Source organism: Tachysurus fulvidraco, chromosome 15 (assembly GCF_022655615.1).
Source record: "Tachysurus fulvidraco isolate hzauxx_2018 chromosome 15, HZAU_PFXX_2.0, whole genome shotgun sequence".
NCBI lineage: Eukaryota > Metazoa > Chordata > Actinopteri > Siluriformes > Bagridae > Tachysurus > Tachysurus fulvidraco.
The window spans coordinates 4,012,180-4,038,670 of NC_062532.1; the positions used below are offsets into that span (position 1 = coordinate 4,012,180).

Consider the following 26,491-nt stretch of genomic DNA (forward strand, 5'->3'; position numbering starts at 1 on the left):
ATCATTGGAAAACCAGAATTAGCTAAAATGTTAACTTTAAATATTTTTATGTTTCTGTACTTGTGTAAAGCTGCTTTGCGACAATGTCTATTGTTAAATGCATTACAGAAATAAATTGAGTTGAACTGACAGATTGAGAAATATTGAAGTAGATGTTCACAAAGAGAGAAAAAGAGCTCAGTGCCATAATCATTGAGACTAATATTGATTTCCCAATTAACTGATTATTTAAACCAAATGATTTACTATGTTACTGCTGATACTGTATCTGAGTGTTTTCTCTCTTTTAAACCATGCTGATAAAAATGATCCATTACTGAATTCCTATTTACTTTATTTTCATTGCTGGTCCATGTGAATTTTTTTTTTAAATTGACAGCCAGGACATTTGAAACTTTTACTCATTTTAGGTTTATATCATCTGACACCAGGTCTTTTTGCCACTAGAGGGCAGTCTGTACAAACTCCACCATCTCTATCTGTTTCCTTCTGCACATTTAGACAATCTCTCTTTTCACATTCTGCTCTGACTGCATCCAGCATCATGACACTCGGATTAAACTCAGTTACATAAAATGTCTGTGGTGACCTGTTTAGTGTTGATCAGTAAATAAGGCTCTTTATTATGGAAAACCTGATTTCATGGAAAATTCAATTGGAGTCGATCGAGTGAAACGAATGATTGTGTAATTTTATACAAACAAAAGCCTGATTAAACATGTGATTGATTTAGATCTTGTACATATCAATGTTCAAAAGCATCCTCAAGCATACGTAATAATTATTATGTTAAAATTAATTTGTGTTCCTTGTTTACTTAATTGAGACTTTAAGATTTCTGGTTTGGGAAAATGACAGTATTTCAGAATCAGAATCAGCTTTATTGCCAGGCATGTTTACACATGTGAGGAATTTGTTTTAGTGACATAATCTCCACAGTGTAACAGGATGTCATATGCAGTATAGAAGAGATTGTATATACACATTTACAGGTGTGAAATGTGCAGTTTAAATAAGCATATGAAATATACATATGCAAATATTATACAATATATACAATTTGTATGTACACATGTGCAATTGTGAAATGTGCAGTTGAAGTAAACAAACATTCAGACAATACGTATGCATGTATGTACAGAGTGCAAGTATGAAATGTGCAAATTGAGGTATACATAGTGCAAATATTATGTGTTGTGTGTTCCATGGTTTTAATTGTTCATCAGGTGGATTTCTTGAGGGAAGAAACTGTTCCTATGTCTGGTCCTTCTGGAGCTCAGGGCTCTGTAGCGCCAACCAGATGGCAACAGTTCAAAGAGGGAGTGTGCTGGATGTGAGGGGTCCAGGGTGATTTTCTTTGCTCTTTTGCACACTCTGGAGGAGTACAGGTCTTGAAGAGTGGGGAGAGATGTGCCAATGATTCGCTCAGCAGTCCGGACTATCCTCTGTAGTCTTCTGAGGTCGAATTTGGTGGCTGAGCTGAACCAAACAGTTACTGAGGTGCAGAGGATGGATTCGATCATGGCAGTGTAAAACTGCTTCAGCAAATCCTGTGACAGGTTGAACTTCTTCAGCTGACGAAGGAAGTACAACCTCTGCTGAGCCTTTTTCACAATGGAGTCAATGTGAATGTCCCACTTCAGGTCCTGGGAGATTGTGGTTCCCAGGAATCTGAATGACTCCACTGCTGTGACAATGCTGTCCATGATGGTTAGTGGGGGAAGAGCAGGGGGGTTTCTCCTGAAGTCCATTATCAACTCCATTGTCTTGAGCATGTTCAGCTCCAGGTTGTTTAGGCTGCACCAGAAAGCCAGCCACTCAACCTCCAGTCTGTAAGCAGACTGTATTTATGTACATATAAGAATCCATCCCATGTTGACCCTAAGATAAGGAGTGTCTCTATGCAAATGTCCTCCTCTGTTATAGATTTAAGCAACAAAGACCAACAGCTTTTACTTCTTCTGCTCCAACACACACCATGATCTCTACATCCCTACTGCTGCTGCTGCTGGCAGCCGTACACTGTAAGTGTTTTTACATTTGACATGTAATACAGTTTTGGTTCCTTAAAGCTTTTTGCTTTTACATCATTAAAATAACTTTTCTTTAACAGGTGTTCACAGTGTTGAGCTGATCCAGACCGGATCCACGGTATTAACTCCTGGTCAGTCACTGACTGACCTGTAAAGTGTCTGGATATTCAGTAACTGATAGCAGCTACTGTACGAACTGGATACGACAACCTGCAGGAAAAACTCTGGAATGGATCGGAGAGATATGTGGTAGTGGTAACACTTACTACAGTGAGAAACTGAAAAGCAGGATTCAGGTTTCCAGAGACACGTCCAGCAGCACAGTGACATTAACAGGACAGAACATGCAGACTGAAGACACAGCTGTGTATTACTGCGCTCGTTACCCCACAGTGAGACAAATAAACAACATCACTGTACAAAAACTCCAAGTACACTGAAATAAAATTCTCCTCCACCTGCGTCTGATGAGATTTCCCCGACCACCACACAGATCCATTTTTATTTTTCATCACGCTTCATATATTCTGAAAGGAAATAATAAATGATTACAGACAAAGGCAGATGGAGAAATGTTTTTACATCCTTTTTGTATTTGTAATGCATATAATTTTATAATTTTACTAACAGACCAACAGTAAAGGTTTACTCGACCTTTGGTCCTTATCTGTATCCTGTATATTTAAACTGCAAACACATTAGAAATGATTGCACATTATGTTTTTCTTCAAGCTTTAAGGCGTGTGATGGTCGCTCTTTCTTTATTCACAAGATCTAACCAACAAGTTGAAAATCTAACGACTGACAGTGTCATAAATTTAAGAACATTAAAGTCATAAACACTAACGACACCATTCTTAAAAAGCCAGGACATTACAGCTCCAGACTGAATAATCCACACCATTTGATCAACCACATATTAAGTAAATAGTACTGTAAATAACTAATGTTTTGCTGTTGATAGAATGCACCTGAATAATGGCATGATGGTTGAACTGGTCCAACCTGAAGTCATGCTGGTTTCAGTCCCTGTAAGATTATTGGAAACTCACCCACTAGAGAGTACTAACTGGATATGACAAAAATGACATGAGCTGAAATGGATCAGCTGGTACTGTAGATCCAGTGATACTGGCAGCAAGGATTTACTAAAGAAAGAGATCCGTCCTCAGACACATCCAGCAACACTGTGATTTTACATGGGCAAAACTTTCAGACAGAAGATACAGCTGTCTATTACTGTGCTCTTAAATCACAGTGAGACAGATCAATGAAGACGCTGTACAAAAACATTCAGTATAGAAGACTGTTAGAGACAGAAACAGTTAGAGACAGAAACAGTGACTTTCTTCAATGTTTCACTTTAAGTTTCTCAGAAAAGAGAGACGACAACACCAGCTAGCAGTCTGTCAGTTGATTAAATGAGATTGTAGTGATAAATTTTAAACTACAATTGCATGTTAAATGTGTACTTTTCAAATCTACTTAATAAACCCTGTCATCTCTACATCACATTATAAATGAATTATGATTTATATTGATAATGACCAGATTACTGTCCTGCAGCCCAGTGAATCATTGTTCCTTGTCCAGTGGGATTGATTTTTACATAATTGTAGGAAATGATAAATCTGTATATAGTGATTCCTTTCACCATTTCACTCTTTTTATTAGACTTCATAATGTTGAATTCTTTGTGTGTCCTCTGTAATGTGTAAGCTCTCAGTATCATCACTATTACTTTACAGGCATAAGAAAACGGCTGTATCTGAGAGCTCTGGAAAGTGATGTACTTATTATTTATGAAGTATAATATTCACAGACTGCAAATTCGTAAGTGTGTTTTTTAGAAAGTGTTCACCTTATGCAGTTGGTAGTGTCAAAAATATATTTGTCTGCAATAAGTAGAGGAGAATGTTCACACCCGGAGTTTTACAGGAAGCTTTTTCTCCTCTCGTCTGTTCCTTTGTGGATGTTTTTATATCTCTAGTGGGTGTGTCATTCAAACCAAATCCTGTGTTTGAACCATTTATGCTAAAACATTCAGCCCAACAACATAGCAGCAGTTTGTGTTCATTTACAGAAGCAGGAATCTGTATCTGTCCCTAGTGTTTCTAGCCCTTTGCCATTTTTTCCCTTAATAAACCCCTTAATGTTATCCCTGCATATGGGTCTTTTTATCCTTGAAGACACCCTTGTTTCCTGACTCAAGGTTTCTTTCCTCATATCACCTTAAAAAATGTTCTTGACTTGTTGCCTCAGACTTGCTCATTAAGGATAAACATTAGAGATAAATAGTAATCTCAATTTTAAACAATTTTATTTTTTTATAAAAGCTGCATTGAGACAAGATCTATTGTTAAATGTGTTATACAAATGAATTAAATTGAATTGACAGATTGAGAACTACAGTATGGAAGTAGATAACAAAGCTAGAAAAAGAGCTCAGTGCCATAATCATTGAGACTAATATTGATTTCCTAATTAACTGATTAGAAATCCAAATTTAAATGATTTACTATGTTACTGCTGATACTGTATCTGAGTGTTTTCTCTCTTTTAAACCTTTCTGATAAAAATGTTCAGTTTAGGAATTCCTACCAACTTTTTTTTTTTTCAGCAAGAACATTATAATATTTTGCATATGCACCTGTAGGGGGCAGCAGCTGCTTGTTTTTGAGAAGGATTCATGAAACGATGAAACCTAACAGCTGAAGTGTGTTTATGCAAATTCACCCTGTTATTAAAAACAGCCTCTTGCAGTTTGAAGTTTGTGTCACACGACTGAATCAAAGAGCATGATGATGGGGCTGAGGGTCACTCAGTACTACATCTTTGTTATAATGTTAACCAAAGGTACCTGAGACTTCTGTACTGTTTATTTCTTCCCTCAGAATATCTTGACTGTGTTGATGATCTTTGTTATGTTTTATCTGCTAGGTGTCAGCAGTGATGAGATCAGACTGGACCAGTCTCCTGCTGTGGTAAAGAGACCTGGAGAAACTGTGAAGATCTCCTGTAAGATACACGGATATTCAATGACAAGCTACAGCATACACTGGATGAGACAGAAACCAGGGAAAGCTCTGGAATGGCTTGGCTGGATGTATACAGGCAATAATGATGCAACATATGCAGAGTCTGTGAAGAACCAGCTCACCTTTACAGAAGACGTCTCAGCAAGCACACAGTACTTAGAGGCCAAGAGTATGAGGACAGAGGACACTGCGGTTTATTACTGCACCCGACAAGCCACAGTGACTGAAGCTGAGGAAGCAGCTGTACTAAAACCAGACACACATTGTAACTGAACTAACTGAAGTTGCTTAACTTATAATTGTAACACAGTTGAACACAGTTTGTATCTATTTACTGCTCCAATTATCTATAAATGTACCTGGATATAACCCTAAAGTAGATGTGGCCTAAACTAATTATCAGGAATGAAAATATACATAAACCCTGTTTCTATGATCCTGGAAACACTTGAAAAAGCTACAGGTAGAAATAACAGCTCTGTCAGCATGCTGTGTGAATGTGGTTCTGACTGTTCCTCAAACCAATAAACTAGTAGACATCACAGTCCCAATACACACTGTAATAGTTTGACTCACTTTTATATTTATGCTTTTATGTGTATCACAGTGTAAGAAAAAATCAAGCCAAAGCAGCAGAAGTGGTAGGGAGCGTTAACAAATACTACAAACAGAGACAGAGTGAGAACTATGGAAACAGTTTAAAATCAGAGGATGAAAGTCATTTACATACTAAATGTAACTTACAGATTCAGTGTAAAATAAATACAAACTAATTTAAACACCAGGGAACATTTTTCACTGTGATTATTGACACCTGTAGAAGACCAGCATAACAATATGCAAATGAATATGTAAAATGTTCCCCTTACAGCTACATATAGAGAAATATCAGCCACGGTCACTGTGGGCTCTGGAGAGTTTAGCACTGCTTTTAGTTATACGATGTTCCTTCCAGTTCTGCTGCTGCTGGCAGCTTCATCCTGTGAGTTTCACTTCACTAATGATCTCAGAGCTGCTAGTAAATTCCTGCAGTTATAACCTACTGTACATAGATTTTTGACTGGAATTGTGACATGTCTTTTTTTCAGATGTGGAATGTGCAGTAGAGCTCACTCAGGACACCTCAGTGATGTTAAAGCCTGGAGATTCTTTAATCCTCAGCTGTAAAGTATCCGGTTACTCACTTACTGATAACAGCTATGGCACAGCTTGGATTCGACAACCTGCAGGGAAAACTCTGGAATCAATAAACCGCATTTGGGGAGGTGGAGACATTTATCATAAAGAGTCTCTAAAAAGCAAGTTCAGTATTTCTAAAGATGCCTCCAGCAGCACGGTGACACTGAGAGGACAGAACATGCAGACTGAAGACACAGCTGTGTATTACTGCGCTCGTGTAACACACAGTGACACAACAAGCTGCAGTGCTGCACAAAAACCTCATCACAATTCACTTCTTTAATTAAATAATAACTACATTTTACTGAGTTACTAATCCCTACATTCCAAACACTTCCTACATCACTTATAAACTTCTCAAACAATTAGGAATATGTTGAAGGAATATGTGAACATTTAATTAGAAGATAAACAATCTGCAGTGGTTGATATGATGAAGATTTCTGTTAAGATTAGGTTTAAGATTAAGATTATTTTTCTGTAACAAAACCTCCCCAAGTGTTTTATTCCTTACTTTCTGTCACTGAGCTTTACTCCTTCTCAATACAGGAGCAGGAGAAAGCCGTCTGTGTGAAATAAACCATCACCACGTAAACATTCCTACATTTAGGTTTCCTAATGTGTTCCTTAGATGAGTGAGGTGTCTTCTAAAAATGATTCGATTTGGTTCCCTTTCTGATAGAGAAACATTCTGTTGTAGAGATTTACATAGTACCTTATCATCCACTCATCTATCCAGTGAGCAGCGTGTGGTTGTGGGTTGAACACCTCCATAGTGGTCATGGACGCTCCCTATTCAAATAGAGTGGTGTATAAACAGCATGTTCTTGGCTGCTCTAGTTTCCAGTGAGCTCTGTGAGAGATAACACTCCCATACACTTTAAATCTGGGTGAAGCAGAACTCAGAGAAGGATGATTTTAGGACAGTGTATTTTATTGCTACTCATTTCATGTATGTTTATGTTTTTTATGTGAAGATTATAAGCATTATAATTATTATAAGATAACATTACTGAGTTCTATTCTTCTCTTCCAGATTCTTATGGACAGTCCCTGACCTCCTCTGATTCTGTGGTGAAGAGACCTGGACAGTCGGTCACTCTGTCCTGTACTGTCTCCGGATTCTCAATGGGCAGCTACTATATGCACTGGATCCGTCAGAAACCAGGACAAGGACTTGAGTGGATCGGGCTCATTGATGGTGGCACTGGCACTGCATTCGCTCAGTCTCTACAGGGCCAGTTCTCCATCAATAAAGACACCAATAAAAACTTGCTGTACCTAGAAGTGAAGAGTCTGAAAGCTGAAGACACGGCAGTTTATTACTGTGCAAGAAAGTCACACTGACACAACAGACTCCAGAGCTGTACAAAAACGTACTCAAGCACTTCCTTGTGAGCTGTAAATATTCCCTCAGCAGGAAGCTGCACCCCAGAGACCTTTATTATAAACAACATCATCTATTCACATCCAGCACTCAGATCTTCCTCTTTATTCCAATCTTTTCTAGCATTTAGTAATATTTATAATAATAATCCACATGTTATGTATCACATTAACATTATGACGTCTTTACATATTTGACTGGAGGTAAATCAGCTCTAGGACAATGATTGTGATGACTAGTTGGGACTATATACTGTACTATTCATGCTTTTATTCCTCCTGATTGTGATGCCAGCTGCAGGAACACTACAGGTCGATGGTTCATTTCCTGAATTTAGAAACACAGAGTCTTATCAGCAGCACAGAATCTGACGAGAGATCAAACTGAAATGTAGATGTTTACTGCAGCATCACTACTACAAACTCCTGGAATTAAAAATCACCTGTAGGGGGCAGCAGCTGCTTGTTTTCAAGAAGGATTCATGAAACTATGAAATCTAACAGCTGAAGTGTGTTTTTGCAGGGCTGCCAACTCTCACGCATTCAGCGTGAGAATCACGCAATTGACCCAAATCTCACGCACTCACGCCACACCCCAGCAGTAGTAAGGGAAAAAAAATCGCACCGCATTATCTCACAAAGCAACGCGCAGAGAGACCAGACAGACAGTGTAGTGAGTTTTTTGTTACAATTGTGAGGGAAATACACAATTTATTCCCATAAACTGTGCAGTCAGCCATTCTCCCTCCCATCTGCACCGTGTTTATTGTGAACGCAGGCAGGTCAGTGAGTTACAGGGTGCTCCGTGTCTCCATCCAGTTTAGACTAAAGTTGGCCACATATTCATAGATTGGAGTTTCCCGAGTCAATAACTCCTGAGCTAAACGCTTTTATTACACAAATTACACCTCTTTTTCACCGTAGTAATGTACAGAGGCAGCTACAACACAATTTTCCTTTCTACATGTTGGACAAAATACATAAATCTCTATGTGTGAACACCTAAGAGACAGATTCCAAGGGACCGTCAGCAAAGTGCAAAACCCGAAAAGCGAATACAAAAAAAATCAATAACTTCACTGTAATACACTGTAGTCACCAGCTCACACATCACTGATGTCCTGATAATTATACTATAACACTTACTTGAGGGAAATGTCTTTTTGTTTAATTTTTATTATTTTTTGTAATGAAAAAAATAACTTCACTGTAATACACTGTACTGTCACCAAATTCAGCTCACACATCACTGATGTCCTGATAGTTACAGTGTATTACAGTGAAGTTATTGATTTAATTATTGATTTATTAAGGAAAAATCATAAAAATTATTTAAATAGTAAATAGTATATAAAGTCATTTCCCCCATGTAAGTGTTGTAGTATAACTATCAGGACATCAGTGATGTGTGATCTGAGTTTGGTGACATTACAGTGTATTACAGTGAAGTTAGTGACTGTTTTTTTAGTATTTGCTTATCGGGTTTTGAACTTTGCAGATTGTCCCTTGGAATCTGTCTTTCAGTCATCTGCACATAGAGACTTATGTATTTTGTCCACCAAAGAGGAAAGCTGATTTTGAGGAAAATTGGGTTGTAGCTGCCTTTCTACATTACTACGATAGAAAAGAGGTATTTGTGTAAAAAGAGCTTTTAGCTCAGGAGTTATTAACCCGGGAATCTCCAATCTGTGAATATGCGGCCAACTTTACTTAAGTCCAGTTTAGGCTAGTAACTAATAGGCCAATGCTGTTATATAGTTTATATAGAATTAAGTTAGCATTAGCAGAGTTGTTAGTTTTGCATCACTGAGCAGTTATTTTACATAAATTTATTATTAAAAACAGTACAAAAGCATTTCCAGATGACAAATATCTGGACCTGCCTAGTAGTTAATGTTAAATATTGTTTTCTAAGAACAGAATGTCAAGTCAATGACATCCAAATCAATGATTAAGGCTGCAAAATCAGCCACCAGCACTTACAATAGAGCACGTTAATCTGTGAACATGTCAATCACATGTTAATCCTATTTCTGTAAAATGTTTGTGAACGTTAAATGTAATGTAAATCTCCCAAGGAATTCTGTACAGATACCAAATACTTTGACAATCAGTATATACTTAATACACTTCTGCTAATGCAAGGATTTTGTGTTTGTATTTTTTTCCACATCAAACCAAGCCCCTCCATAAGCCCCTCGCCCATAGCCAAAGCCCCGCCCCCAGAATCTCACTCTAAGCTGAACTCAAAAGTTGGCAGCGCTGGTTTATGCAAATTCACTTTGTTATAATAGAAAAACATTCTCTTCATCACCCAAGTTTCAGATTCAGACATGTTCATATTCAGGTTCTTTAATACAACACCAATCTATTCCAAAGTGTTTGTGCAGCTTGCTGAAGTGGATGTCGGTGTAACTCACAATTTAAGTTTACATTATAATTATAATTGTCTGTGTGTTTATGTGCCTCTAGATGTCAGTCTTTGTAAAGAAACTCTCTCACTTTAAACATTCTAATCGTTCTCCAGCTTCATTTAACTCACCGGACAGATATTTGATTATTGTGATTCTGCGAAACTGATTCATATTTAACTACAATAATCTGTGTATTTTAGAAATCTTAGAAGTTATCGTTTAGATCAATTATAGCATTAACATTGTGAGAATATTAATATTGTAAGATGCTTACAACTTCAAAGACAGCGTTCCAAATAAAAAAATCTTGTTGAAATTTGACTTTATAAACCCACACATTCTCCATCAGATGAATCTCCTCCTCATGATATAAATACATTTCAGATACATTCTCCTCCCATCATCAGCAGATAAACAAATCCAAGTGTCAGAGCTGGATCTCACTCTATTTATATGATGTGATGGTGTCTGTTAAACTTTGGAGAACAGAGAAGACTCCAGTCCAAACAACACACACCATGTTCTCTACATCTCTACTGCTCCTGCTGGCAGCTGCTTCTTGTGAGTGCTTTATCAAATTCATTCATTTACTAGATGAAGAATAAAGGTGCAGCATATATTGTGTGAGATATCACCATGTGTTTTCCTCCACAGATGTGCATGGTGAGGAACTGACTCAGCCTGCTTCCATGACAGTCCAGCCAGGCCAGAGTCTCTCCATCCAGTGCAAGGTTTCATATTCACTTACGAGCTATGATACAGCTTGGATTCGACAACCTGCAGGAAAAACTCTGGAGTGGATTGGATACATCGATAGTGGTGGGAGTACAGCTTACAGTGAGAAACTGAAAAATAAGTTCAGCATCTCCAGAGACACTTCTACTAACACAATAACAATTGGAGGACAGAACATGCAGACTGAAGACACAGCTGTGTATTACTGCGCTCGTTACACACAGTGAGACAGAATAGTGGATTCCTCTTACAAAAATGAGACATGTTACAGACATCCTCTCAGTGTAACTAATAAATCATCTCAGTCACACTTTCACTTTCTTCCACTGGAATGAAGTCAGAATCATTTGCAGCATTTTAAAATACAGTCACACAAAGTCATTTTTAAATAAAAAAGAAAACATTATTGAAAGAGTCTTCATTCTGAACCATTATTAATCCCTTCATTTTACAGGATTTTTAACCAGCAGTTGGAATCAGTGTTTAATGAGTGGATTCAGGAATAATACAGCATGTTTCCAGCAGTGTGTTGTGTTTAACACACAGTCTGTTCTCATAGTCTGAGCTTCAATAACTGAAACAACTGAAGGAGGCAGCAGAGCTCAACAAATAAAGTGAAAAAAAGTGAATCCACAAACTGCATTCTGTATGAGACTCATTCAGTATCAGTCATTATCAGACAAATATCTACATTTTCTCTTCTTTTTCACTCTTTTTCAACAATAATTTCTCTGAGTTTTCTTATTATAAATTCACCCGAAAACACCTGATAGTGTATAAACTTACTCATTATTAACACCTGCCTTAAGCTTGTTATTGGTTCAAACATAAGCTCAAGCTGCAGTGATAGATATCTTTAAAAAATACAGACATTTTAAAAGATGAGGAGGTTTTCTCATTTATATTTATGTACATATAAGAATCCATCCCATTTTGACCCTAAGATAAGGAGTGTCTCTATGCAAATGTCCTTCTCTTTTATATATTTTTGCAACAAAGACCAAGAGCTTTTACTTCTTCTGCTCCAACACACACCATGATCTCTACATCCCTACTGCTGCTGCTGCTGGCAGCCGTACACTTTTTTACATTTGACATGTAATACAGTTTTGGTTCCTTAAAGCTTTTTGCTTTAACATCATTAAAATAACTTTTCTTTAACAGGTGTTCACAGTGTTGAGCTGATCCAGACCGGATCCACAGTATTAACTCCTGGTCAGTCACTGACTCTGACCTGTAAAGTGTCTGGATATTCATTAACTGATAACAGCTACTGTACACACTGGATACGACAACCTGCAGGAAAAACTCTGGAATGGATCGGAGAGATATGTGGTGTTGGTAACACTTACTACAGTGAGAAACTGAAAAGCAGGTTTCAGGTATCCAGAGACACGTCCAGCAGCACAGTGACATTAACAGGACAGAACATGCAGACTGAAGACACAGCTGTGTATTACTGCGCTCGTGAACCACACAGTGAGACGAATAAACAACATCCCTGTACAAAAACTCCTCATTCAATGTGACACAATAACAGGACACAAGACACAACACACTATCGGAGTCTAAATAAAAAACAATAATCCAACAAATGATCACAAAAAGTTTCAAGCTAGTTATTTGATTAAATTATTAGTGTTTACTTAAACCCATAATATTATCTCTAACATTGCTGCACCTCATAAAGACAATTATAATCATATCACTATCCTTAACTTTATAGACCTTTGTGGCTTTGACTAATAAAAATCACAACACAAATGAGAATTTGTTTGAACATATGTGAGAAAGTGTGAAAGATGTATTTTAGTGTGAGTGTAACAAAAATATATATATCCCACAAATTATCCCAAAACATTTCAAGCTAGTTATTTGTTTATGTTAATATTGTTGATTTAAATCCATATTACTTGACTTGACCTGACGATTATTATATCTCTAAAGACTATTATGATCAGATCACTTACCTGAACTTTATATACTGTAGAGTCTGTGTCTAATAATAATCACATCAACAAATTTGAATTTGTGTAAACGTGTGAGAAATTGTGTACCAGACAAGAAGCCTGAAAAGCTCTAGAATGGATTGGGGTTATCTGGTATGATGCCAGTAAAACAATATACACAAACACATTGAGGGACATTTGGAAATAACCAGACACAACTCCTAAAACCATGTACCTGCCGTGTATCTGCAGCTGACTGGTTTTAGTGTCCAGGATTCTGCTGTTTATTACTGTGCTAGAAACCATAGTGGTACAAACATGTTGATCAATTGTCCAAAATCCCAGATGTGGTCAAAGAGAAAAGGATATTCAATGTAGAGTCCATTTTCACAAGATCTGCAGGTGGCGCTACAGCTTAACAAATATACTGTAACATTGTAGGTTTCATTAAAGTACAACATATTCTCATATCCTCAGTCAGATCTAGATACTCCACAATTTCTATGTATTTCTGTGACACAATGAACACTGAGACTGTCTCTTATAGTCATATTCTTACAGAGGAACCAAAAGGGAAATAAATAACATTTACAGAAAAATGTCTGACTTTAATTAGTGATTATTGAACACATACATTTCACAAAAGTGCCATGACATTAACTGTAACATTAAACGTAAATAGAGTTCACCATATTCTTCTTTAATTAATAAATAAATTGTCACCGTTCACAGACTGCTGCTGTATAAGAGGAAAAGTGATCATAGTAATCAGTGCCATTAATTATTAGAAAATAATTATCTTCAGGTTTGTAGCAGTAACTTCATGAATTAAATATCTCAACTTTAACTGTGAAGATCTCCTGTAAGATACACGGCTTTGTTATGACTGAGTACAACATGCACTGGATCAGACAGAAACCAGGGAAAGCTCTGGAATGGGTTGGATATGTGAACTCCGTAGTCTAACTGTACCTCTGTACTGTAAGTTTGGCTTTAACAGCTTCAGCCATGTTCATATTCACCTTCTCATAACAGAAAGCAGGAAATTTGCAGACATGAGAATCATTTCTGTTTTAATGTAATTCTCTAGAGTGCAGCCTACACATGACTGATAACGACATAAAGGATTGTTTATCTAATTATTATCATTTTCATGGATTATGGTGGAGATACAGATTCATTTGAGAGAACTGGAAATAGATCACTTTTCAATCTGACCATCACAGGAAGCATTAATTACATCACAACACATTCATATCATTATTAATAATAACAAACAGCTGAATTATTTCCCACATTAAATTGATATGGAGATGAAACGGGGTGTGAGTGTGATTAACAGCTGCAGAGCTGCAACTCAACACAGCCTCTCTGTAATGTTTATGCAAATCTGCATCTCCTCTTGTAATATTAGCAGCGTTCTGATCTAGAGAGGAAACACTTCTCATTAGTCTTCCTTCAACACAAACATGTTTGCTTCAGCTCCACTGCTGCTGCTGGCTCTCGCCCCCTGTGAGTGTTTGGATTGAAGCTTTATTATTTCATCTGATCCTTTCAGTTCGACATGTCCACCTTTTCTTTTTCTCTTTTTACAGATGTGTTCTGTGCTACTGAGCTCATCCAGCCAGACTCACTGCTTATAAAGCCAGGAGAGACTTTAACCATCACCTGTAAAGTGTCTGGAGCTTCTATCACTGATAGCAGCCACCATGGAACAGCTTGGATTCGACAACCTGCAGGAAAAGCTTTAGAATTGATCAACATAATTTATTATGATGGGAGCATTTATAAGAAAGATTCACTTAAAGACAAGTTTGTGGTCTCTCGAGACACTTCCAGTAACTCCGTGACCTTACGGGGACAGAACATGCAGACTGAAGACACAGCTGTATATTACTGCGCTCGTGATCCACACAGTGACACAACAAGCTGCAGTGCTGCACAAAAACCTCATCACAATTCACTTCTTTAATTAAATAACTACATTTTATTGAGTAACTAATCCCTACATTCCGAACACTTTATACATTATTAAAAAACTTCTCAAACAATTAGGAATACAATGAACTACAAATTGAATGTGAACATTTAATTAGAAGATAAACTATCTGCAGTGTTTGATATGATGAAGATTTCTGTAAACAGAATGTTTATTTCGTGTTGTTGGAAGGAGTCTCCAGTGTCAGAGCGAGATCAGGGTTAAAGCTGTGACTTTATTTTCAGCATGAGAAAGTCTTCAGGACAGAAAAGTTTGTACTTTTTCCTCAGTATCAAGACAAGTGTTGAGGGAAGGACTGTTTCTAGCTGTAATAATGAACACGATAACAGGAAATAACTTGTTTTTCTGGCCCTAATACAAGATTAAGCATAACTATGAATAAATAATGAAAGAAAAGAATTGTAAATGGTGATGAATAAAAGACTTCATGTTGTGATGATAACAGAAACTTTGCTTTGATTCATTGTTGATTATTTTTCTGTAACAAAACCTCCCCAAGTGTTTTATTCCTTACTTTCTGTCACTGAGCTTTACTCCATCTCAATATAGGAGCAGGAGAAAGCCGTCTGTGTGAAATAAACCATCACCACGTAACCATTCCTACATTTAGGTTTCCTAATGTGTTCCTTAGATGAGTGAGGTGTCTTCTAAAAATGATTCGATTTGGTTCCCTTTCTGATAGAGAAACATTCTGTTGTAGAGATTTACATAGTACCTTATCATCCACTCATCTATCCAGCGAGCAGCGTGTGGTTGTGGGTTGAACACCTCCATAGTGGTCATGGACGCTCCCTATTCAAATAGAGTGGTGTATAAACAGCATGTTCTTGGCTGCTCTAGTTTCCAGTGAGCTCTGTGAGAGATAACACTCCCATACACTTTAAATCTGGGTGAAGCAGAACTCAGAGAAGGATGATTTTAGGACAGTGTATTTTATTGCTACTCATTTCATGTATGTTTATGTTTTTTATGTGAAGATTATTAGCATTATAATCAGTATAAGATAACATTACTGAGTTCTATTCTTCTCTTCCAGATTCTTATGGACAGTCCCTGACCTCCTCTGATTCTGTGGTGAAGAGACCTGGAGAGTCGGTCACTCTGTCCTGTACTGTCTCCGGTTTCTCAATGGGCTACTGGATGCACTGGATCCGTCAGAAACCAGGACAAGGACTGGAGTGGATCGGGCTCATTGACACTGGCACTGGCACTGCATTCGCTCAGTCTCTACAGGGCCAGTTCTCCATCAATAAAGACACCAATAAAAACTTGCTGTACCTAGAAGTGAAGAGTCTGAAAGCTGAAGACACGGCAGTTTATTACTGTGCACGAGAGTCACACTGACACAATAGACTCCAGAGCTGTACAAAAACTTACACAAGCACGTCCTTGTGAGCTGTAAATATTCCCTCAGCAGGAATCTGCACCCCAGAGACCTTTATTATAAACAACATCATCCATTCACACTCAGCACTCAGATCTTCCTCTTTATTCCAATCTCTTCTAGCAGTTATTAATATTATTCTTCTTCTTCTTATTATTATTAATAATAATAATAATAATAATAATAACAATAATAATAATAATAATAATAATAATAATAATAATAATAATAATAATAATAACTGCTAGAAGAGATTGGAATAAAGAGGAAGATCTGAGTGCTGAGTGTGTATTATTAATAATAATAATAATAATAATAATAATAATAATAATAATAATAATAATACTAATAATAATCCAATAATAATAATAATCCACATGTTATGTATCAACATTTACATTATGATGTATTTAGGTATTTGACTGGAGGTAAATCAGCTCTAAGACAATGATTGTGATGACTAGTTGGGACTATATACTGTACTATTCATGCTTTTATTCCTCCTGATTGTGATGCCAGCTGCAGGAACACTACAGGTCGATGGTTCATTTCCTGAATTTAGAAACACAGAGTCTGTTCAGCAGCACAGAATCTGATGAGAGATCAAACTGAAATGTAGATGTTTACTGCAGCATCACTACTACAAACTCCTGGAATTAAAAATAACCTGTAGGGGGCAGCAGCTGCTTGTTCTCAGGAAGGATTCATGAAACTATGAAATCTAACAGCTGAAGTGTGTTTATGCAAATTCACCCTGTTATAATACAAAAACATCCTCTTGCTCACCCGAAGTTCAGATTCAGACATGTTCATATTCCGGTTCTTTAAATGACTCTGTAAATAAACTGCAGCTCATTTTCCCCGTCTGCGTCTGCAGGTTTTATGTGTTCAGGAGTCCAGAAGAGAACAAATGTCTGTGCTCTTATTAATAGAGAACAAAACTACTGGAATTAAAGGTGTAAAGATATATATACTGTAACTAATCATATAATCATTCAGTATCACGAGACAATAATCAGGGTAATGTATTCAGTCACTCGGTCATCATTAGGAAGTGTTTTATTGGGTCAGAGTGCAGGCTCCAGAGTCCATCCCAGGAACACTGAGCGTACATTCTGGTCATGTTACACATTCACACACTCATTCACACCGAGGGGCAATTTAGAGAAGACGAGTCACCTGCTTCACTCCTGATTCCATTTCTTGAAGCAGATTATTTTAAACTTTTGATTAAGAAAGAAGAAGAAGAATAAAGAATAGTTTCAACGTCTAGCTGTTGTGATATTAGATTTCAGCTTTCTCTTCTGCTCACTAGAGATTACAAATCTTCTGTAGGATTTAAAAACACCTGATCTAGAATCTTCTCAGCTCTTTCTCTCTGGATTCGTCAGATAAAGCCTCTAGAGGGTTTCAGCCTATACCAGAATGAAGGTCATGTTTATAATGTTCAGTGTAGATCAGGAAAGTGTTAATTACATCACAACACATTCATATCATTATTAATAAGAGGTTTTTGAGCTGCACAAAAAACTACTACTACTACTACTACTACTACTACTACTAATAATAATAATAATAATAATAATAATAATAATTACAACAAACAGCTGAATTATTTTCCACATTAAATTGATATGGAGATGAAACGGGGTGTGAGTGTGATTAACAGCTGCAGAGCTGCAACTCAACACAGCAATGTTTTGTCTGAAACACATGATGTTTTTATATCTCTAGTGGGTGTGTCATGCAAACCAAATCCTGTGTTTGAACCATTTATGCTGAAACATTCAGCCCAACAACATAGCAGCAGTTTGTGTTCATTTACAGCAGCAGGAATCATTTTAATTCTTTGAGATGGGACTAGGCAGAGTTTTGTGTTACTTTACTCTAGTAATCTTCATTCAATGTTAGTGTCATTTGTAAATTGATTCAAATATTTTTCATTCATTCATTTTTAATGTTAAATCCTACCTTTGAATATTCTTCTATTTCAGATTCCTGCAGTCAGACACTGATCGAGTCTGATCCAGTGATCATCAAACCTGATCAGTCTCATAAACTGACCTGCACAGCATCTGGATTAGACATTAGTAGCTACTGGATGGCTTGGATCAGACATGCGCCTGGAAAAGGACTGGAATTTGTTGCAACTATTGAGGATGATAGTGATAGGAAGTTTTACTCCAGTGCTGTTCAGGGCCGCTTCACCATCTCCAGAGACAACAGTAAGAAGCAGGTGTATCTGCAGATGAACAGCATGAGGACAGAAGACACTGCAGTTTATTACTGCGCCCGTGACACACAGTGATACTTCCCCTTAGACATCAGTACAAAAACACAGACTTACTACAGACAAATGAAAGGCTCACAGTCTGTTACAAAAAATGATAGAAAAAATTTAAATTTTTTATTTTTTATTGTACATTTCTTTTCTTTTTTTTAAAGCTGCTTTGAGAAAATGAATGGAAAAAAGTTAATTAAATTAACATATTAAGAACTATGGAAGTAGATAATTTGGTAAAAACAAATGATTTACTATGTTACTGCTGATACTGTGTCTGAGGGTTTTCTCTCTTTTAAACCATGCTGATAAAAATGCTCCAATTCTGAATTCCTACTTTCTTTATTTACATTGTTGGTCCATGTGAAAGTTTTTTTTTTTTTGCTGACAGCAAGAACATTATAATATTTTGTATCTGCACCTGTAGGGGGCAGCAGCTGCTTGTTTTTGTGAAGGATTCATGAAACTATAAAAACAGCTGAAATGTGTTTATGCAAATTCATCCTGATATGAAAAAAAAAAAAACACCCTCTTGCTCACATGACTGAATCAAATGTACCTGGGTATAACCCTAAAGTGGGCGTGGCCTAAACTAATGATCAGCAATGAAAATATACATAAACCCTGTTTCTGTGCTCCAGGAAACACTGGAAAAACCCACAGGTAGAAAAATGTGATAAATGTGATTCTGACTGTTCCTCAAACCAACAAACTAATAGACATCACAGCCCCAATACACACTGTAATACACACATCATAGTCCCAATATACACTGTAATACACACATCATAGTCCCAATACACAGCCTATGTTCTAGAAATGTAACTAACACCTTCTGAACACAGAAACTGTGACTTTATCGTGTGAGGCTCATTTTAGATGATTGTTGATTGAACATGTTCAGTTCAGTTAATCACAGAGACACGTTAGTGTTTTGTTCATTTCACTCTAAGCCCAATTCTTCTAAGAGGAAGAACGTTAATGTATAAATGAGTAAACCTGAGACTTCAAGATCATGATGATGCATTTCATGCAAATCCTCCATTTGTGTCTCTTACATTAAGGAGGATTGTGTGTGTGTGTGAGTGTGTGTGTAGTGAGGAGGAGAGCAGCTGAGCATTTTACTTCACTTCACTTTTATATCAACAACAATGCTGTCATTATCAGTGTTGCTGCTGCTTTCAGCTGCATTCTGTACGTCTCCGTGTCGGCTTTAGATTTAATTCCTGTTTCGTGAAAATGACTTGATGACTTTTGATGATGTTCTGTCGCTCTTATTCACAGGTGGTGTTGGAGGTGTGGAGCTCACTCAGACAGACTCTGTGCTGGTGAAGCCTGGAGAGTCGTTCTCCATCTCTTGTAAGATCTCAGTGTCGAGTTATTGTATTAACTGGATACGGCAACCTGCTGGAAAAGCACTGGAATGGCTCGGATATCTATGTAGCACTGATAGCACTAATCTCAAAGACACGATGAAGAGCAAGATCAGTCTCAGCCAGGACAAATCCAGCAGCACAGTTTATTTAAGAGGACAAAACTTTCAGGTCGAGGACACGGCTGTGTATTACTGTGCCAGAGACACAACACTACAAACTCACTGAAGCCCTGTACAAAAACATCCCTGGTCATTTTCCTCTCTCTGCAGTACACATGTCCCCAGAGAGGTCTGGTATATATGAGCTAGCAGAGCTAAGACACTTCTGTAGTTCAAACATATCTACATAAGGTTTCATTTTTTGTCTCAACATTAAATTAAATTGTTTTCCTGAACACAAGTGTATACAGAGTTAATCCATCACTAATATGACACCAATCTATTCCAAAGCTTTTATGCAGATTGCTGAAGTGGATGTTGGTGTAACACAAAATTTAAGCTATTATTATAATTATAATTGTCTGTGTGTTTTTACGCATCTAGATGTCACAAAATGTTACAAAATTTAAACTTTAATTTAAAATTTTTATTGTATATTTCTTTTCTTTTAGAGCTGCTTTGAGAAAATATCTATTGTTAACTGTGTTGTATAAATAAAGTGAATTAAATTAACTGATTAAGAATTATGGAATTAGATGTTCACAAATCTAGTAAAAAAAATTATAATAATTATTTCCCTATTAATTGATTTGGTTAGACCAAATGATTTACTATGTTACTGCTGATACTGTATCTGAGTGTTTACCATGCTGAATTCCTACTTTCTTTATTTACATTGTTGGTCCATGTGAAAGTTTTTTGTTTTTTCATTGGCAGCAGAACATTATAATATTTTGTATCTGCACCTGTAGGGGGAAGCAGCTGCTTGTTTTCTAGAAGGATTCATGAAACTATGAAATCTAACAGCTGAAGTGTGTTTATGCAAATTCACCCTGTTATAAAAAAAAAAAACAGCCTCTTGCTCACACGACTTTCGAATCAAAGACACCTGGAGCACATCATCGAAGAGATACCACAGCAAGTCATCTTTTGGAGGCCAGAAGAACCTGTTGACACCTGCACGGTGCATACACTTTACCAGGGCATGCGTTTCATCTGTCTCCATGATGATCCCACGATAAAGGTCATTGTCATATTTAAGCATGCACCACTTCCCAATGAGATCTCCACTTTCCCAAGAAATTGCTTCTGTTGGCACCTTTTGGGCTGTCATGTTAAAAGTAAAATGATGTGTTGTGAAGCATTGACATCTCAGCTGCTTTTGCGTGGAGCACATGCAACTTATTTCCCAATAAAGGATTTCTCCTGGAGTGGATGTGACTACTTGGTAGGTTTTCATTGTGGATGGCGCTTCAGATGATACATAAAAAAAATTAACAGTTGTAGATGTTTCAGTTAGGGCCTTATATAGCTCATGGGCATCGGGTATGTCGTGGCCGTTGGTCACCAGCTTGTCCGCTGTTCTTTTCAAGGTTCCCCCCAACACCGTCAGGGGCCCCCTTGCCATGGCTTGCCTCAAAAAAGTACCACGTTCCACCTTTTAGACCTCGTCTTGCTTTCTCTTTTCTCTTCATGTTCTGCTTCCTCCACTTTTTATGCAGCTGACGCTTACCTCTCTAACTTAGATCACTAATCTTCTTCTTTTTTCCTTGCTCTACATCCCATCTCCATCTCTGACGCTCACTCTCTAGATATTTTTGCTTCCTCTCAGGATCAGCATCCCGACGTGCACGGCATCGCCGTTGTCTCTCAGCAGCGCTTAATGGAGCCATTATGGAGACAGATCTATCTGCAAATGTTATCAAATGTAACATTAAACACAGATAGTGAGTGGGTGGGTGAGCGGGTGAGTGATTGAGTGCTTGAGTGAGTGAGTGACATAATGATTGAGTGACATAGTTAGTGAAAGAGAGAGTGAGGGAAAGAGAGAGTGATTGAGTGACATAGTGATTGTGTGACATAGTCACAAAACAGGGTTAAGTTAACAGATAAAAAATATTAATCTATATCAGAATCCTTGATTTCACACATCTTCACATTCAAATGGGAAGCAGAACCACCCCGTCACATTCCTTACCACCACATCACAATAAAACATGTGACGGGATGGTATGTGACGGGGTGGTAAATATCATCCCAAAATGGCCGCATGTCTCCCATGTGGTCAAGTTTCTCACCTAGCATACATGCATTCTATCTGAAATATTATTTTATTTGCATTAATAATGTTAAAAAAATATATAAAAAATAGTTTTCCCTCTTTATCTTGCGTGACAGGGTGGTTGGTTTGAGCTTGACGGAAGCTGCCTAACATGAAAAATCAACAAATAAAGAATGTAGAGGAATGTCAGTACTTGCCTGTTTTTGTTCTTGGCGGCAACAAGGCTCCAATGATGTCACTTCCGCTTTGTGATGTCACTTAATGCAACAGTACATTATTTATTGATAAAACAAGTCATTGTGAGGGGGTGGTAAATCAAATTGAAGGACACACACAAATCATAAAATATTTACAAAAAAATAAGGTTTATTTTGAATAAAATATATCTTATGTGAAAAGGGACACAAATATAATTCTGAAAATAATATCTTTTCTCAAAAATACATAACTTATTTGGTGATATTTTAGATGCAAATGTCATGTTGGTCAACATGGACATGTGAAAATGGCTATGTACTAATGCAAAATGATGTAAAAATAGTATGTTATTCTATAAGAATAGTGTTTATATATATATATATATATATATATATATATAGTATATATATATATATATATATATATATATATATATATATGTGTGTGTGTGTGTGTGTGGTGTGTGTGTGTGTGTGTGTGTGTGTGTGTGTTACATTTCAATAAATAACTTTAAGCACATTTTGGGACATTTTTGTGCCTTATTCATTTCATCGAATGTTGCAGACCCAAATGGCACTCGTTTCATAGAATGACTCCATTCTTATGAAGACAAGACAATACGGCTCCAGACTGCACAATTCACACCATTTGATCAACTACATAGTAAGTACATAGTCCCAAAATAACCCAGCACAGAAAACTGTTAGAGGCAGAGAGAGAAAACAGCGTCTTACTTCGATGTTTCACCTTCTGAGTTTCTCAGAAGAGAAAGAAGACAACATCAGGTAACTGTTTGTAAGTTGATTGATGAGATTGTAGTGCTAAATTTTAAACTACAATTACATTTGAAATGTGCACTTTTTAAATCTACTGAATAAACCCTGTCAGCTCTACATCACAGTATAACTGAGTCCTGCAGTCTACTGAATCATTCTTCCTTGTCCAGTGGGATTGACTTCTGCATAATTGTAGGAATGTTTATGTGCAATAAGTAGAGTAGAATGTTATTCTGGATGTTAACGTGATTCACAGTGATGGACTAAAAAGACACAAGATGTAATCCGTAAGGAGCAGTGATGAAGCTGACAGCATGAAATACACCCAGAGTCTCACAGGAAGCTTTTTCTCCGCTCGTCTGTTGCTCTGTGGATGTTTTTATATCTCTAGTGGGTGTATCATCCTGTGAAATCCTGTGTTCGAACCATTTATGCTGAAACATTCAAACCCAACCACGTAGCAACAGTTTGTGTTCATTTACAGCAGCAGGAATCATTTTAATTCTTACATTAAATCATATCTTTGAATATTTTTCTATTTCAGATTCATGAAGTCTGTGTCCATGTTGCATCTTCTACTGGTCATTCTCTAATCTTGTCTTAGCTCAGGGCAACGGTCAAGCTGTCATTTCCCATACATCTGAAAAGTTCTTACCTTTTAAGCTTAGTGTGCAGTTTGGAAAACAGTTCAGTCCCCCTTTGTTATCTTTGTTGTTCCTAATTTCAGGTGTGTGTCTATAGGTAAAGAATGTTCAATGTTCATTTTTGTAATTCACAACATTTCTCTATTACATTACATAAAGGATCGTTTATCTAATTATTATCATTTTAATGGATTATGGTGGAGATTCAGATTAATTTGAGGGAACTGGAAATAGAGCACTTTTCAATCTGACCTTCACAGGAAATTACATCACAACACGTTCATATCATTATTAATAATAACAGACAGCTGAATTATTTTCCACATTAAATTGATATGGAGATGAAACGGGGTGTGAGTGTGATTAACAGCTGCAGAGCTGCACTCAACACAGCAATGTTTTGTCTGAAACACATGATGTTTTTATATCTCTAGTGGGTGTGTCATGCAAACCAAATCCTGTGTTTGTACCATTTATGCTGAAACATTCAGCCCAACAACATAGCAGCAGTTTGTGTTCATTTACAGCAGCAGGAATCATTTTAATTCTTTGAGATGGGACTAGGCAGAGTTTTGTGTTACTTTACTCTAACAATCTTCATTCAATGTTAGTATTATTTATTACATTATTAAAAAATATTTATTTTTGTTCTATTTTCAATGTTAATTTTTACCATTGAATATTCTTCTATTTCAGATTCCTGCAGTCAGACACTGATCGAGTCTGATCCAGTGATCATCAAACCTGATCAGTCTCATAAACTGACCTGCACAGCCTCTGGATTTGACTTTAGTAGCTACCGGATGGCTTGGATCAGACAGGCGCCTGGAAAAGGACTGGAATGGGTTGCATATATAAGATATGATAGTAATGAGATATATTACTCCAGTGCTGTTAAGGGCCGCTTCACCATCTCCAGAGACAACAGTAAGAAGCAGGTGTATCTGCAGATGAACAGCATGAGGACAGAAGACACTGCAGTTTATTACTGCGCCCGTCACACACAGTGATACTTCCCCTTAGACATCAGTACAAAAACACAGACTTACTATAGACACATGACAAAGCCACAGTGTCTAGACATTTATACTGATGTAATATTTATTTCATTCTCTGAATATATCTAATTACATACATTTTACAATATGACAAACTGACTACAAACTGTTGTGAAGGAAATCAATTATCATTATTTCCTGTCAGTGTCACCCAAATGAGGATGAGGTTTCCTTCTAAACCTGGTTCCTCTCAAGGTTTCTTCCTCGTATCATCTCAAAGAGTTTTTCTTTGCGACGTCACCTCAGACTTGCTCATTAGTGATAAACGTAATAGATAAATAATTAATTTTAAACTTTAATATTTTTATTCTGTTTCGGTACTTTTGTAAAGCTGTATTGAGACAATGTTTTTTGTTAAATGTGCTAAACAAATACACTGAATTGAATTAAATTCACAGATTGAGAACTGTGGAAGTAAATGTTAACAAAGCTAGAAAAAGAGCTCAGTGTCATAATCATTGAGACTAATATTGATTTCCTAATTAACTGATTAGTTAAACCAAATGATTTACTATGTTACTGCTGATACTGTATCTGAGTGTTTTCTCTCTTTTAAACCATGCTGATAAAAAAATGTACATTTTCATTGTTGGTCCATGTGAAAGTTTTTTTTTACTGACACACAGAACATTATTATCTTCTGTATCTGCACCTGTAGGGGGCAGCAGCTGCTTGTTTTTGAGAAGGATTCATGAAACTATGAAATCTAACAGCTGAAGTGTGTTTATGCAAATTCATCCTTTTATAAAAAAAAACAGCCTCTTGTTCACCAAACGTTTGTGTCTGAATCAAAGAGCATGATGATGGGGCTGAAGGTCACTCAGTATTACATCTTTGTTATAATGTTAACCAAAGGTACCTGAGACTTCTGTACTGTTTATTTCTTCCCTCAGAATATCTTGTCTGTGTTGATGATGATCTTTGTTATATTTTATCTGCTAGGTGTCAGCAGTGATGAGATCAGACTGGACCAGTCTCCTGCTGTGGTAAAGAGACCTGGAGAAACTGTGAAGATCTCCTGTAAGATAAACGGATATTCAATGACAAGCAACTACATACACTGGATCAGACAGAAACCAGGGAAAGCTCTGGAATGGCTTGGCAGGATGGATACAGGCAATAATGATGCAACATATGCAGAGTCTGTGAAGAACCAGCTCACCTTTACAGAAGACGTCTCAGCAAGCACACAGTACTTAGAGGCCAAGAGTCTGAGGACAGAGGACACTGCGGTTTATTACTGCGCCCGACAAGCCACAGTGACTGGAGCTGAGGAAGCAGCTGTACTAAAACCAGACACACATTGTAACACAGAGTTTATTTTGAACAAGTCACATGTCCTGTTATCATTTATCTGATATATCCTATGTTTATTAAAGAGCTCATTAACATTTTGTCTTAAACACTGTAATGTTTTATTGAATTGTTAAAAATGTTTCTGCAGCATTCAGACTCTCTAAAGGCGAAGTGACACCATTTCGGTTCCCCATAATATCTGTACCTCTGTACTGTAAGTTTGGCTTTAACAGCTTCAGCCATGTTCATATTCACCTTCTCATAATAGAAACCAGGAAATTTTTAGACATTAAATTAAAATGAATAATTTTAATTTAATTGTTTTTAGACATGCCTTTTTAACTCTCGTCTATGGAAAGTCGCACAAACCCGAGAGAGATACAACACAGTAAATAAAATGGAAATAATTTAAAGTTCCTTGGGCGGCCCGGTACCATTTTGTCCACGGACCGGGGGTTGTTGACCACTGCCTTAAAACACCCACAGATCCTCCATCAGATGAATCTCCTCCTTGTGAGATAAATA

At 37.0% G+C, this 26,491-nt stretch overlaps 1 pseudogene and 8 gene segments (V, D, J or C); all 9 read left to right on the forward strand.

Annotated features, from left to right (window-relative positions):
- The window catches only part of LOC125138738, a 345,797-nt gene that overhangs the window by 227,695 nt on the left and 91,611 nt on the right, over nt 1-26,491 (forward strand).
- Nucleotides 1,979-2,625, forward strand: LOC125138783 (annotated as a pseudogene).
- LOC113648034 lies at nt 4,742-5,830 on the forward strand. The segment is given in 2 exon segments: nt 4,742-4,889; nt 4,974-5,830. Coding segments are annotated over 2 exon segments (429 nt in total).
- On the forward strand, nt 7,151-7,732 carry LOC125138820. The segment is given in 2 exon segments: nt 7,151-7,202; nt 7,287-7,732. Coding segments are annotated over 2 exon segments (351 nt in total).
- On the forward strand, nt 11,822-12,319 carry LOC113640846. The segment is given in 2 exon segments: nt 11,822-11,867; nt 11,950-12,319. Coding segments are annotated over 2 exon segments (411 nt in total).
- LOC125138768 lies at nt 14,085-14,721 on the forward strand. The segment is given in 2 exon segments: nt 14,085-14,246; nt 14,330-14,721. Coding segments are annotated over 2 exon segments (420 nt in total).
- On the forward strand, nt 15,634-16,248 carry LOC125138821. The segment is given in 2 exon segments: nt 15,634-15,685; nt 15,770-16,248. Coding segments are annotated over 2 exon segments (348 nt in total).
- Nucleotides 19,444-20,096, forward strand: LOC125138801. The segment is given in 2 exon segments: nt 19,444-19,592; nt 19,683-20,096. Coding segments are annotated over 2 exon segments (360 nt in total).
- LOC125138740 overlaps nt 25,313-26,491 on the forward strand; it is an 84,061-nt gene continuing 82,882 nt past the window's right edge. Inside the window, 1 exon segment of the V gene segment in view lies at nt 25,313-25,525. Coding sequence covers nt 25,468-25,525 — 58 coding nt within the window.